General features: G+C 43.4%; 1 protein-coding gene across 7 annotated transcripts in view; it reads right to left on the bottom strand.

Moving 5' to 3' along the window:
• Window positions 1-16,145, bottom strand: part of LOC125881571 (partitioning defective 3 homolog) — a 420,073-nt gene that overhangs the window by 200,817 nt on the left and 203,111 nt on the right. For all 7 annotated transcript variants that reach the window (XM_049564735.1, XM_049564734.1, XM_049564733.1 and 4 more), the window contains 4 exons: window positions 14,996-15,223; window positions 13,728-13,915; window positions 4,970-5,109; window positions 4,360-4,488 (listed from right to left, as the gene is read on the bottom strand). In XM_049564735.1, the coding sequence (XP_049420692.1) occupies window positions 4,360-4,488; window positions 4,970-5,109; window positions 13,728-13,915; window positions 14,996-15,223 (685 nt within the window). The remainder of the gene's footprint in view (window positions 1-4,359; window positions 4,489-4,969; window positions 5,110-13,727; window positions 13,916-14,995; window positions 15,224-16,145) is intronic.

Genomic DNA, 16,145 nt, shown 5'->3' with positions numbered 1-16,145 from the left:
CGCTTGGGCAGTAGGGCTGTCAACAAATATTCTAAATTCGAATTTAAATTCGAATTTGAAAAAAAAAATGGACCTTCGAATGTGAAAATTGATATTCGACTGTGGAGAAAAAAAAAACAAAACACACCACCGCAGCTGTCCTCTTTGCGAGTGGGCATTGGCATCAGACGCGCATTTCTCCACCCTGGTCGACAAGCGGTTCTGCTCCCAGCTGTTGTCTCCGTCACCCAGCTTGACACATTCACTCGCGGCTCGCGCAGAAAATAGACCAGACGCCGACACGATCGCTGCAGGGCGCGAGCTGGTCACGGTCCGGCGCTTCGAGGCTATTCACAGCGCTTCCGCGGGCGGTGTGGCCACGGGTCAGAGAGGGGGGGCGAGCGAGAGGTCCGCGGTCGTTTATAACGTAATGTTATAGATAATTGTTTTATGTGTTTTAATGTGTAGGTATGTAAATGTTTTCAAAGACGTTTATGTTGAAATAAAAATACCTACAAGTAGTCATGTTTCCTTGTATTAATACATATACAAGTATGTTTCCTTGTATTGGTTTGCCCTCTTGTGGACATAATCCGGAAAAAAAAATATTCGAATGGTTCGAACCGATGAGTTATTTTTAGAAGAATATTCGAACGTCATTTTTCAGCAATTTTGACAGCCCTATTGGGCAGTGACTTGCAGCGTCAGAAACCAACGTAAAAAGGCGTCGACATGATATGCAACCTGTTGCCGTTATAGTTTAATGGCGCACGGCTGCATCAGGGGGAAACGCAGCAGAACAAGGATGAAAATTAAGGCGGTGAAAGTCCGAATGGGGCGGGCGGGAGGTGTGGTGGTTGGGTTCAAGAAACACCAACCTTCTGTGTTGTTCCTGTGTTTGTTGTTGAAGGAAAAAACATCAATTTGCGGTTTTGTACCGATGTAGTGCGTTTATTTTGAAAGAGACTGAAAATGGAAGTGTATCTTGAAAGAACAGACCTTGACAGCCAAAGCACTCAGGGTACCTTGCAAGTCCTATGGGGATGTGGAAGTCCATGACCAAAATGTCAATATGTGACGAGGTCGGAGAGAGAATGTGTTGCTTGGTCAGACTAAGTGACGAGGGGAGAACTGAGACAGGATCAAACTACATTTACTTTGAACCTAACTCCAATCCATCTACGATTCAATGATTACTTTTCAGTCATTATCATTGAAATTCCCTGTTTCTTTCCACCAGTGTCACCCAATGCCTTCGTCTCTTTACGTCAGATAAACTCTTTCTCCAATGACAATCAGTCATGACAAGAGTGTGCAGACAGGAAAAAGTCATCTAAAGATCACAAATCACTGAGTCACTACTAATACACATGCATATTCAGGGTTGTCACTGAGATATGTCTCACACAAGTCTTTCCTCCTACTCATAACAGCCCCCTCCAATGATACAAGTGATGAATTAACCTCCAAACCCGTAGGGGGCGGCAATCCCTCTGACTTTCTTCCCTCAGCTCCCTGAAAACCACTCATTCTAACTCCCAGAGCTGTCAAGCGAAGGCATAACACAGCATAAAGTGACTTTGTTCACACAGCCATTGATCAGCGTCTCCTGCTGTGTCTTCAGGGTTCAGGCTGAGCTTTTAGAGAGAACTCTGTCTGACTGTCTCTGCTCGTCTTCCCCTCCTCTTTCAATGAATGCCTTCTAACCTGAAAGTCACAGGCTTTGTCCTATAGAGCCAAACTTGTAAAACACAACTTTATAAATGACTGTGTTATCATGGATGGTAAAGGTTTAAGAGTGAAAAAGAAGGTATAAAAGGGCAAGCTTATTAGTGATGAGTCCAGTGTTTGGTAAAGGTTAAAGCTGCTCTACTTCGCTGATACAACATACTGTATCTGTCTGAAAATGTCTATTGATATCCTCGGAGTAGAAGAGGAGAGACAGACAAAGACGGGGAAATCACAGAGACGACACCCGCTCTGCTCTATAGCTATTTAACCTTTTCTCTCCGTAGCAAGTACATATTTATTGAAAGCTATTGAGAGCCACTGCTATTGCTACTGAAAGCATGTCAAAATACACCCAACCGTGGTAATTAAAGACGCAATGCAAACATGCTGGGAGGGTAAATTAATTCCACTGGGGGCGCGTGCAGAACGCCCGCCTGGCATACTATAAAACATCTAAACAAAAGGAGATGTGGAGGGATTTTTGGCGCGGGCATTAAACATCAGCAGGCAAATGTCAAGTAGACAAAAAACTGGCTCCTCTCTATTTACATCTATACAGCTGTATGTGTGTGTGTGTGTGTGGGTGTGGAGGACTATATGTCTTTGACAGACGCCTGCGGTTCTCTGGCATGTCACTCACGCTACAGTTTAAAACATCATCACATTGTCACTGAGGGAATTACATGAATGACAGCACATAAGCGATCGACTATACATGTGTGTTTATGTGCGTCCTGGCACTAGAGTGTGTAGTATATATATGCATGCCTGCACACATACACACTCGCGGTCCAATCCAGAGTGTGTGACGGAGGAGGCAATTACCAACCATGCTTTTTCTCCATGCTTTATTTGCAATAACTGTCACCGGCAGAGCCTTGGCCTCCTTATCTGATTTTTATGAACATACTTGTAGGGATTATTGAGATTTGTGAAAGCACTGCTGGGAATGTGTGAGAGGATGAGAAAAAAGGAACAGTATGGGAGAGAGTAGCAAAAATGCTAATCTGCCGTGGAAAGTGATGAAATATTAAGTAGCAGCCTCTCGCAGCGTGTAGAAGTTGGTCAAAGGAGGGAAACAAGACAAAAACAGAGAGAGATTATTAGACAGTGTTTCCACTGATGGGCTTTTTTCTAATCGCGTCATGCCTGAGGAGCTGAGAGAGCGTAGCCATCAAACTCTCACTCCACGCCTCTCGTGAGTCGACAGCCCAGGGGCAGCCGTGAATTTTTTAACACTCCTCGCAGCATCGTTCAACTGCTGTCAAGGCTGCTGACAGGCAGTATGAATCAGTTTGGTGCATCCTTCCAGTTGCAGTTAAGTGTGCCTGTTGAGTAACCTGAAGGTCAGAGGTTCGATGCCAGCAGCAGCCAACACGATGTTGCCTTTAAACTTTTAACATCAATGACACATTTTACAATTGCGCACGCTTCCTAAATTTAAGTCTTACGGCTCCTTTAATAAAAGCAGGAATGAAATATGAGCCCATTTGCTGTTTTATGAATGTTAAAATTAAAGTAAAGCTGCAGACCGATTAGAGTGGAGCTGGGAGTGCTGCATTTCTGGAGAAACAGCACATTAGCAGAGTAAAATGTGTCTCAGAGGGCCATTACTCTACAGGTTGAACAGCTCCTATGGCGGGGTTAACAGCCCGGGTGCCAGGCTGAGTATTACGGGTAGGAGCGAGGTTGGCATCGGGGGCCCCTGGACTGCCAAGGTGCTGTGACGCCCGAGCCTGCTGTCAGAGCGACTGAGCGCAGGCTGGACGAGGGCAGTAGCCCCGCCATCTGTTGCACGACAGCCAAAGTCACCCTGTATGTAGGCTGTGTGTCTGAGTGCCAGAGTGTGTTTGTGCGTATGAACAATGTGTGCACGTCAGTGTCCCTGTTTGTGTGCGAATGTGTGTGTGAGTGTGTATACTAAAAACTGTGATTGTGCCTGCTCGTGCACCATAAGTCTGTGTGTGTTTCTATGTCAGTGCACATTTGCACAAAAAGTGTGTGTGTGCTCTCATTCTATTGGGGTAAAAGAGGGTGGCTGTGTGAATATTGAGGCACATATAGACTTCGAAGCTGCCGTTGCAGCTTTAAAATAGCGTCTTATAGGTATAAATCCTTCAGAGGGAAGCAGCTACTAACCACTTTTAAGGAATACAGCACTGACAGAATTATGCAACAGAGACAGTAATGTAAAAACTGCAGTGCAGAGAGCCTCTGGAAAGATAGACAATCAGAGAGGCTGATGGGTTTGAGGAGCAGTTAAAGGCACATCAGTGCAGCCACCATGATAAATCCATTTCCCAGCTGCACTGAATGTAACACATTTAGTGCTCTTTACCATATTCCTAGAGTGAGCTCATCGAGTCAGCTGGGATACGCTGAACCAAATTGACTGTGGGAGTTTGGTTAATTCCCTGTAAACAATAATAATTGTAATATACACCAAAACAATCACCAGCAAAGTAAGTCTCCCTTTCTTCTACTGCAGGTCTGAGAAATTCCTAATTTTCCTTATTTCCATTATTTGTTTTTAAGGGTTTAAAAGTGAGAATAACAAGGTGCCATCACTTGTTAAAAATGTAGGATTTCCTGCAGTGATGTTCTTATTTCTCAGTAGGGTATGAGGTGAGGTGTCGGCTGGATACTGACCACTTCTCGGGGCAGTAGGGAGTCCTCTTGGCGAATCACCAACAAGTTCACAGCTCCTCCCATGGGCGTGGCTCGGAGCAGGGCCACCACCTCCTCCTGGCTCTTACCACTCAGGTCTACTCCACTAACCTGCACACACACACACACACACACACACACACAGTGTGATAAATACTCAGATAAGCACATACATAAGAGGAAAGTACACACACGCTCAGCAGAAAAACAAAAATCAAAGAGCTCTCCGACTTTAACGAGGAGGAATCAATGGCCTCCACATAACCTTTATGCAGATTACCCACTGAGTCAGTCGGAGCTGGAATTAAACATGGGTTATTTCCCCCTAAAGTGAGCACTGGCTGATTTTCATGTCAGTCTGATTGAAGTATAATCAAAATATTGTTCCATCTAACCACTTTTCCTCAGCAATTTAAAGCTGGAGCTGAACTGTTATAGCCATAGGGAACGCAGCTTGTTTGACTCATTTTAACAAAAGCTCTGTAAGATTGAAATTTGGAACAAAACCATATCAGAGAAAGACTAATTAGTCTCTAACATAACATACAATCTCTGCATGTGAACACCGTATAATGGTTGGAGGTTGCCCCACCTCCAGCAGCCGGTCTCCAGCTTTCAATCGGCCATCTTGGATGGCGGCTCCTCGAGGAAGGATGTTTTTGACGTAAATGGGAGCGCTGCCACCGATGGGGACGTCCCTGGACGTGATGCTGAACCCAAGACCCTCTGGACCTACAATTAATGGAAAACAAATGTAAAGTGATCATTTGCTGATTAGTTTTCCTGCTGCCCAATAAAGAGATTCATGAAGCTTCCTACACAACATAAGTCCTTGAGATTTCAGCGTCTTGCTCAAGGACACTAGATTAGGCACATTTTGCCAGCAGAGGTGCACGAACCTGGGCAATAAAATTGAAAGATTGCCAGCCTGCATGCTCTCGCGCTGCGCTATAACAGAAATATAACAGTGATATTACTGATTTATAGCCTCGTGGAAGCTGAAGAGGAAGAAGTAAATAATGTGCATGTGTTTATGTTTGGTAAAGTGTTCTAGCACCTCAATATGGGTTCATAAATGTCAACAACAAGAGATTTGTTTCTCCAGGTACACATTCATTTTCATGCTTTCATTCCAAAAAGTCACTGACAGACAACAAACATGCACTACACAACACTGTGGCTACAAAAACGATGAAACATGATTTGATTTTTCTGTTACTATATGTGCATTTTACTGGAAATATTGTGAATATCATTACAGTTATTTCTAATAAAAGTCAGAAAGGCACGTTTAAATGTCTTGCCAAACCATCACACTGCTTTTTACTGTGTCTCTCAGAAATGGGCCAGACTCTTGAAACCATTTCTGAAAGATCCTTTTCATTACACGCCGCTGTAACATGAGAAACCACTACGCAGGGATCAAATTATGGTTTTCCAACATGTTCTGAGCCTCCTATAGCTAATACAAACAGACTTACTTCCAACCTGACGTTTTTCATTGGTTTGCCATCAGGGTGTGTCGCACTCACATTTTGTAGGAAGTCAAAATGAAAACATGTCCCAAACTCTAAATATAGTGTCAATGCTATGAACCAAAATTGAGTGTTTATGATAAGTGCATGTGGACTTTAAAGCCACGCTCGGGAGTTCTGGCTGGATTAAAGACCGGTTAGGGACCAGAATAAGCAGAGAAAAGTGAATGATTATGGATTGCAAAATGCATCAAAATACCGTTCAATAACATGTTAAACGTACTGTACTACACCTAAATAGCAAAAATGCTGTTCTGTAAATCATCCACGTTCCATGTGCCACATGTTTTAACCAAAAAAAAAAAAAACCTTCAGGCTTATTGGTACAACGGCAGGTCAGGAGGCTGCGTTTAGGCCTGTCATGATGACTAATTTTGTTATTGTCCCAGAGATAATTACAATAACCGATATTATTTTCATTTTGAGACCACTGATGCCACTGATATCATGGTAACATAATAGCATAATAATGAAAGTACTTTATCAAAGAGCGATGAACTTTAATTTTTTAAGAATATTCAGACATTCGTATTGCAATATGAAAAAAATATTCTACGATTTAGAAAGGTAATAATCACCGGTTTCATAAAAGAAAGTACATGATGCAGTACTTTAATAGGAGTAGCCCAAAATTACTTTTGAGGCTTAATACAAAATTTGGCCAATAAAAGCCCCCAACAAAATAAAGAGCTGCCTCCTGCGACTAAAAGATTATCTTAGCGAAGCCCCTGGAACACAATAATAATGTGGGGCAGCTGTGGCTCGGAGGTAGAACAGATCGAACACTAAATTGGAGATCGGCGCGGTTCAATCCCGGGCTACTCCAGTCTGCATGTCGAGGTATCCTTGGTGAAGATACTAAACCTCAACTTGCTCCTGATGGCTGTTACATTGGTGTGAGAGAGTGTGTAAATGGTTACTGAGTAGCAGGTGGCACCATATACGGCAGCCTCTGAATGGGTGAATGTGACATGTAGTGTAAAAGCGCTTTGAGTGGTCTCGCTACACAAGCGCAGTCCATTTTAACACCATAGTTACTTCCAAGTTATTGTCGGTGTGCTGCAGTTGGGTCCCGGGGATGGACGGCCTGGGAGCTTGGCGGTTTGCTGGTGGGTTAACAGAATGAAGGATGAATTTGTTGAAGGGTAAACTACAAAGGACATTTGTCAGCCATTTTGGTTTGTCATGACTGAGACTCTTCCATGCCAAAAGTGGAGATGAAGGCGACCGGTACGCTACGCTGTGTCATCTTAGAAGTGTTGTTTAAGTAAGTGAATCGCCTTTTTGGGGATTTTAACCTACTTGGAAATGCGCCCATTTTTGCATGAACTGTAAATTTGTATGTAAATTTACATGTGATATGGCTGTCATTGATGGGCGGGGCAAATGGCTAGGTCACACCCCTTAAAGTGCACGACGGTGACGGTGAATACCTGTATCATGCCCAGATGCACAAAAAGTCTCTTGGATGCATTGCCTAAACCCAACAGGGTTGGGGTTTTTGGGTTTTTGGCGTTTCCCACGTGTTGTGTTTTAACAAACGTGTCCTACAGATTTAATCAGATTGGCTTCAGACTTAGTTTATGTGAGCCTGACTACGTTGTGATCTTAAGTTATAACAACAGCCGCCCAATGTTGAATGGCACAACCACTACGGAGTGTTAAATTTTAAGGAGACACGAAATTGGTAGAACTTTGCAGTAAATGGTCCGATCTCCACCAAACTTCACATGATTCATAATAGTCTCGGTATGAACAGATTTATATGACCATATTTCCTGATAGCCATAGCACCACCTTGTGGTGACAGGAAGTAAGTCTTATCAGACTCTGTTTTTTTTTATTTACCTTAAATTTAAATGCTGTGGTGTATATCGAATGTACAAAAACATGACATATCATTGGTGTGTTCTCCAGCACCCTCTAGTGGAAAGAGGAAATGGTACAAAATGTGAAGTAGGCCATTCCAGGTTATGAAGGATATGCCATCTCACTCCTGCGTGCAGTGTCTGACTTTGACAGAAATGAACTGCCGCGTCAGCCGGCGTCCTGACAGCACCCCCAAGTTGCGTGAAGGTGTGAGGGCCCGTTCATCGCTGTCTGCAGCTTAAATTTTTCTTTGGACTTGCACAAGACGGTGGGGCGTAGGGGAAAAAAGGGAGAATCATTGTACCCAAGTCTTGTAATGGTCAGGAAACCCCTGTTATTTATTCTGGCATCATGTTGGCTAAAATGTTGATGACATTCTGTGTAAACAAATTGTATAACATTTTATCGTATGGTAAGTCAATAACATAATTATCATGACAGGCTTAGCTACGTTTAAATCATGTCTGAGTCAAGGCAATCTTATTTGATATATAGACAGTCTGAAGTCTGCAAAGCACAGAAAGCTGTGCTCATTTTGTGTTCGTTATTTTCTTACTGATGTATCATTGAGCAAGAGCTGCATTACTTTTTGAAGTGCAATGAGTGGTAAGACTAAATTCAACAGCTACACCTGAGAAAACACTTGAGCTATCAGCTGTGCAAAGATATTTGCTTTAGGTTTTAAGACTGACCTTTAAGGTTCATCAAATGAATATGAATTGCTAGTCTGGAGAGAGTAGGCAAATACAATAACGGATAAATACGAGGATCTCAGGCCTGACCTTTTCTGCTGACCGGACCTGAATTTGTCAAATAAAAGCAAGTAATGGTTCCAAATGTCAGCTGAGGAACGAGCAAAACCAAATAAATTGTATTTGTCGGGTTATTCTTTGACAGCATATTTTAAAATTCAATAACCCTGCTACATAATGCTATTAGATGAGTCATTAACAACAGCGTTCAGAAAGATACATTCCACCATGCATAACCTAGCCGCTGGCGTTTATAGCAGTCAAGTGGGAAAGACGCGTTATGTGGTTTCAGTGGAGGCTTTTCTGAGGGTAACAACAGTGATTAGTATTCATGTCAAAGTAGCTGCTCATTTCACAGAGCTGTCAGCACCTCTGATGGTTCATCATAACCTACTTTCCCCAGTACGTCTCTCTAGCAGTCTGACAAACTCTCTGTCGTCTCACTGACAGTGATGGTGCTGATGAACAAGGAACACAAAGAGTGAGCAGCGTGCGTGACAACTTTTCTTGTGGCTTCTGCACACACACAAACAAACTTGCGGGAAGGTGATGAAGAGGTTGCTCGTAAAGTCAAAAAGTTGAGCTGTTGAGGATAATGACGTGCTGTGATCTCCCCATCAATGCAGCATGATAACTAAGCAGACAGAAATAGCTGCTATCATTTATGTTGAGTGTTAAATCTGCGGAGTTCGTCGCCGCGAGTGTCAAACTTTTAATACAAGGTCACATAGCTGCCATGGCAATCAGTTCCCGACTCAGTGCAGCAGATATACTCAAAATTAACTTTACAGACAGATTTTATTTCTAACGCAGAGTCCTAAATAAAGTTTTGCCGATCATTACCCCATCACCAGCACTACTGTACCTCCGTCCTTAAGTTTCAGATCCGGATAAGCCGCACATCATGGTGCTACTTTCGAATCCTCTCCATCTCTGTCTTTGTTCCCCTTCCAACTGTGACCCCCCTCCCTTGCTGGTGCCTTCCCTCTCCCCTGGCCTGCACACAGCCTAATGAGCAGAATCAAACTCCTGCCCATTGTAAGATCTCGTCATTAACGGTCTCCAATCAGGCAATTAGGAGAATGCATCTCTAATAGGCCTGCAGTAATTAACCACTGACGTCTTTATTTTGGGTAATAGAAGACCAGGATAAAAGTAATTGTATCCTTTCTGGATTAGTTGGAATCCTGGCTCCAATAAGCCAATTAAACAGCAAACATGAGGAGAGGCTGAGGCACATTAAAATGACTTAATGGGTTGCGTATGTCCTTTTCGACTGCAGTATTTGATTAAGGCACTCTTGTTAATTTGCCAAGCGAGATCTGCTCCCGCCACTCGGAACTCAGGCCCACTTAGTCCGAATCACAACAATTACAAGGAGACAACAACAAAACTGCTGAAGCCTTTCTAAAAGTACATTAGTAGTGATAAAGTCTGATGGTAATCAAATGGAACTGTCAAAGTGGATTTCGGGGGCACACTTGCCTCGACTCTGTCGGGTTTTAGTGCTCAGTTAAATTTCCAGCTCAACAACATTTGGACAATAATTCAGCTCCATTTAGAGAACATGAATGGCTTGAAGTTTACAAGCGAGGCGCATCCATTCCGGTAAGCCCCATTTAAATCATGAGCAATAATCTCAAAAACCATTTCTGTCACTTGGGCCAGAGCATACTTTTGAGAGTTATGACTGCTGTTGAATTAGACCATGAAGAGGCTAGTGAAAATAAACTACACTACTGGCATCAGTCTCTGGAGCTGCTGGAGCTCCACCAGCATCGCCCCAGTGTGGTTTCACGAAAATGAGAGGCTTGTGTATAGAAAAAAGGAGAGGAACTTTATCACATTATAAACAAATAAATATAACTCGCACTGCAGCCCCACACAGTATAAGAACTCTGAGACTCTGCTGGCAGCGCTCGGGGACCTTCGCCAAACATATTAGAGCAGCTTGTGACTACATTCCCCCTGAGCACATTGCATTTAGCCTGCGCTGCTGCCCTCGCTCGCCGTACTATTCCCTGAAGCTCGCTGCTGCGGCCTCGGTGCCAGCTTTTGACTTAACATCTGCTCCCTAAAACAGAAAAAAAGGAGCAAAGAGAGGAGAGACAACGAGAAGGCGAGTCACATCAGCGTTGGCTCATTTTACAAGCAACTGCTCGTCAGTTCACATGAAGATAGTGAAGCGATGAAAGTGAGATGGAGTCTGGCAGTAAAGCCACCACAATGGTTGGCTAAGATATACAGCTGCTCCAGTATCAAAGACCTGTCCAAGTCCACAAACAAACCAACGTCAGCTGAAGCAGACTGATTGCTGAATGTTAATATTTCAACCACAAGAGCATGGTGATGTTGCCTGAGTGCATCAAACCGCAACCTCTGTTTTCAAGAAGCGGTTGATCTATGTTTGCTTTGGCCTGCTCACTCCAACAATGCCAAAGGCAGGCGGAGATTCTTGAATATTTCCTGAGAGATTTAAGGTCGTCTCCCTCAACCTACTTACTCTGGAGAAAATCGAGGCACACATGTGATGAGACCGCCTTTGTGTACTGGCCTTTTGCTTATATTCTGTAATCCTATGGACTTTGTTTTGAAGGTTCCTGTTTGTGTTCCTTGTTTCATGTTTATTCTGTTTCCTGTTTTATTTTGTAGATTCTCTCCTCATGTGTCGTGTCTGGTTTTACTTCCTGTCTTCATGTGTTTTCCCGCCTGTTTTCTGTCACACCTGTCTCGTTAGTCCCTCCATGTTCCAAGAGTCTTTCCTTCACACCTGTTCTGTATTAGTCTTGTTTGCTCTACCCTAGTGTTCGGCCAATACCTGATCTCGCATCCATGTTTCCCTCACTTGTGTCTCTTCCTCATGTCTTAGCTCCACCCTTGTGACACACAGGGAAGAGAAGCGAGGATGAGACACGAGAGAAGAAAGGTGAAATTATGTCCTCAGAGAAATGAGACGTCTTTGCTCTAAAGCGTCTCGTGAAGCGACATTTATTTGTGATGATGGAGGCTGCTGATTACAGCTGGAGTGGAGTACAATGGAGTCGTTTCTGCACACACAGAATGTTTTAAATATATATATATATATATATATATATATATATAATGCTAAAGATACAGATTCAGTTCTCAGTAGCAGAGCAGCAGTGTTTTCTCTCTGTCTCTGTCTAACAATCATCTGCACATGAACAACCTGCGTTCTGTATTTATAATCTGTCCTGTGTCCTGCTCAGTCACACAGTGTGTTTATATGATTTATTAATTACTAGCATCTGTATTTATTGATATCCTGATTGTGAGTTTATTATTTAATAACCCAGAATATGATCATGGTGCCTTTGAGCACTGGAAATGATTTATGAGGCCAAATGTTTCAGGGAAAATTAGAATTCTTTAACTCATCAACCCGACGCTCAGGAATGATCAGCCTCAGTGTGACTGAATAGAAACGACGGTTGGTGACGTAAAGGTGTTTCCTACTGACGGACAGACTCTCTGACTTTGATTGTATCCATAATAAAAGCTGATGAGGGAAATAACAGATTGTCAAGATAAAAATTTTCAACATTTTTTTTTTAACTTGATGAATCAGAAAACAAATAAAATATAAACCGTGGCAGTGATACACTTGAGTTTAATCTGTTATCTGTCTTCACTCTGGTATGAAACTCCAGTGATGTTGGGATGTATCATATCAGTGCGATCAGCTGTCCAATCAATAAGTGATATCGGTCGGTAAAAGACTTCTACAAAGGCTGCACTCTTGTATCCTCACTTTTCTCCTCTCTGAAAGCCTCCTTTCTCCTGGACTCCTCCGAGTGCAGCCAACAAATTGAGACGTCTCACAAGATGCCGAGTCTCAAATGAATTCCGGGTCAAGTGATCGAGGATAGAGGACAGAGGAGTCGAGGAGGGATATTGGGATGAAACCTCAGTGTTCCCCTCCACACCCTTGTTGTTAGCCAATCACCATTGCCCTCCTTTTGCCTGTGTCCTCCTACTCCAGCTGTGTCTCGTCCTTGTATATATACCTGTGTGTTTCCCTTTGTTCCTGGTCAGTTTGACCTTTGTTCATCCCTGCGTTCACTCCAGTGCTCCCCCCTGTGCTCTTGGTGTCGTTCCCTGCTCTGTTTCCTGTCTGCGATCTAGTGTTTTGATTTTTTACCTGAGTTCATCATATTTTCCTGGTGGGTTTTCAGTTTAGTTTTGGTTCTGCGTTCATTTGGACTTCAAGTTACCTGCTTCCTCTGGATGTTTTTAATCAGCTGCGTTAAAGCTCACTTTTTGTTAAACTGATTCACGACATGTCCTTTGTCTCAATGAGGAGTAAAGACAGGTGACAGAGTGGAACACAGGTGAACTAGGCAGGAGTAGAAAGAGAGACAGGTGTTATTTGCATCTGCTCTCCCTTTGACGGATGAATGATTTTATGGTGTGATGGTCAAAATATTATAACTGTATGTTTGTGTGTTAAAAAGACCTCTAAGTGCAGTAGAATGCAGAACGCTGCTGGTTCTGGCTTTCACAGAGTCTACCAGCATGCTAAATAGAACCTGCACACTTTGCAATATAAACTGTTACACAGAACGCCTCTACGACGCTCTGATGATAGTGGAGGTAATTTGTCAATGAACGCAGCGACAGAAATGGTGGCAGAAGACGTTCATATTTTCTCATGGCTGTAAAACAAACTCAAACCACTCTCAGTCTGTCCGGGCCCCATTTTAAGGGAGACAACGGCTGGTTTAAGTTGAATAATAAAAACATTCTCAGCCAGTCACATCACTGGTCTCATGGCTCTGAAACAGCTGTGCCAATCACAGTGACGCATGATGCCACTCGCTCAGCTAATTGGCTTCTCCAGGAAGTCGTATTGTTGTCTGGATGCTGCACACACAGACACATGGTGCGCATTTGCTCCACATATTTGGTTTGCTCTTGTTGATAAAACCACCAAAGCGGCAGAGGAGTGACGCTGCACTAGAAACAGACGTTGGGTCTGAGACATCTATTTTGACTCAATGCACCAAAATATCAACAACTCCTCGGCCTCCTTCCTGTTTGCGCCTCTCCTCCCATGTGTGCTCTGCACTTGGCGCCAAAACACCACACAAATGCGTCAGGAAAACGCCAAATGGTTAGCGTGGTTAGATGTTTACCTTCTCATCCAAGCGTTCATGTGTCTGCTGGTTCTTACCTTTCTTCAGCTGGATGCTGAATCGACGCCCGTTCTTCTTCAGGTAGGAGCTGTTTGATGGGGTTGTGCTTATCCTGCGCTGCAGGGAGGGGGAGGGGGCCGACGAGGTCCTGGAGACCAATGTGTGGGGTAACGTGGTGTACCGTCGGCTTGTCTCTGGGGTGCTTCCTGCCACAGGTCCCTGGTGGCTGCAGAGCAAGAAAATATAAGGTTTGATTTGTTTTTTACCTGCAGAAATAACTTAATGTGGTGGGAAGGAAGCAGAACTTTATTTCCTTTGACATTTCAAGTGAGCAATGTTTTGGTATTTTCTGTATCCTTTTATTTACAACTTGTAGGTCAACAAGAAATGATGTGTGTCAACAACATTCCAACAACAACCCAAACAAGAACAAACTTCTTTATCATGGTATTTTGGTAAAACATAAAGCACCCAAGTGTCAGGACAACTTTTGAAAATAATGATAGTAACCTCTCACGACAACAGACATCTAGACCTGACCCTGCCTGCTCCACAGATTGATCTGCTGGTGAAAATGCACTCGTTCAGTCAATCATTTATTGGCTGACAAAATGCTTGTGGGGTCAGGGTTGTTATTTAGGGAATAAAATGTATTTTTTTCTCTTAACTTTGAGCTAATAATAAGAGCTGTTTGTATATGACCATTATCTGTGACGTTGCTATGATGTAAAGTATCCCGCACAACAATGATGTCTCAGCAGTAAACGATTGTCTCTGTGACAGATTGGCTCAATGTTGCATCCAGATGACAGATAGAGGATTTATGCATTTATAAAAGTGTAATTAAGACTATAAACCTGTAGACAAGGACCTACTTGATGAACACCCACATGTTCAGCTCTCTGGAATCAGGCCAAAGACATTACAGAAATTAATAGTAAGCACCAGCAGATGAAATGGGCTTTTAACAAGATGATCAGTGATGTGAACTTGAAGGTCTCAGGTAGAAATTATTATGAAACTGCTTTACTTACTTTTATTGTGTAGCTTTTAAACACAGTGAACTTATTAAGGAGAAGTCATTGACTAGTGTAATTAAAACAGAATCACTGCTCAGCTTCATTATAAACAAACATGAACTTTTGTCATTTTTCCAAGCAACTGGTTGAAGAGAGGAGCAACTTTCATTTCATGGTGCTGTGTGTCGCACTTTTATCTGGCTTTCAAATTCTGTGCAGGTTGTTTTGACATCTCAACATTAACATGCTTGCTGGATAGGGTAACACAAGGTAACTGTAAACCCTACTTGTGGTTGAGGCCTGGTGGTAGTCCAGATCTGGACGTGAGCCCCCCAACAAGACTGGACCTGTCCCCCGACTGCTGAGAATCCTGGCTGAAGCGGACTCTGTTAGACTGGGGTGGGCTGAGCTCGTTCTGGACCATCAGCAGCTCGTACTGTCTCTTCATGGCCGCGGGGACCACGTGGAAGAGGATGACTGGGCCGCGCATCGCCTGCTTAAAGATGGTCTGGGCTCTGGAGGTGATACAGAGAGAGTAAGAGAGAGAACGTGGAGGTCACGCAGACAGAAATGAATTAGCTTTAACATGATAAGAGATACAAGTAGAATAATGCACTATCATAGCTTTACAGATAGAGGAGGATAAGGAAGGATGTGTGGTGCTGTATGTTGAGAGGTGATAGGGAGAGCTGAGGTTAGCATGGCTAATCGCAGGGCTACTCACCGTGTAGCAGCAGAGGACAGAAATTACATTATCTATAATTACCAGCATCAAGACAGGCATGAGATAAGGATGGTGGGTCAGTGATGAAACATTACGTAGTGTGCCGGTGAAACATACTGTATGAGGAGTATTTAAGTCTACAGTATGGTGGCCTGTGTGTCTGTGTGTGGACACGAGTTGACTCGACAATCAGAACAGAGATGATGAATCATGCATCAAGGAAGCTTTCCAGACAATGAGGTTCCAAAGTAAGCACACGCACGCTTCACTCCTTACACACAAAGCAAGAAAAAAAAGCCATAACACACACTCATGCTCCTTTTGGGGCCACATAAGCCGAGACAAGAGCTCAACATGATTCCCAGACGCAAGAATTGTTTAGTCTGGTTTGCTGGTGGCACTTAGCATATAGATAGGCTGGCCAGGAGGAGCCATGCTGCAGCATAAGGGGCCCGAGACACAGTGGATTTCTGGATTCCAACAATCCCACCTCCTGTTTCCAGACCCTCATTACCGCGCCAGTAATACCATGCTGATTCTGTCCAAATGACAGCCACTAAGCTGCTTCTGCCACAACAGACAGCACTTCATTCGAGCGGTGTCACAGAGGCGAGGCGCGCACGCCGTACCGAGCCACTTCTGCAGGATTTGGTCCCTCCCATCTTTATTCTTATGGTAATTTCCAAAAATCACTCACATGTGCACACTGAGGA

The sequence above is a fragment of the Epinephelus fuscoguttatus genome, linkage group LG21 (genome assembly GCF_011397635.1).
Source record: "Epinephelus fuscoguttatus linkage group LG21, E.fuscoguttatus.final_Chr_v1".
Classification (NCBI taxonomy): domain Eukaryota; kingdom Metazoa; phylum Chordata; class Actinopteri; order Perciformes; family Serranidae; genus Epinephelus; species Epinephelus fuscoguttatus.
This window is presented reverse-complemented; position numbering and strand designations above follow the sequence as displayed.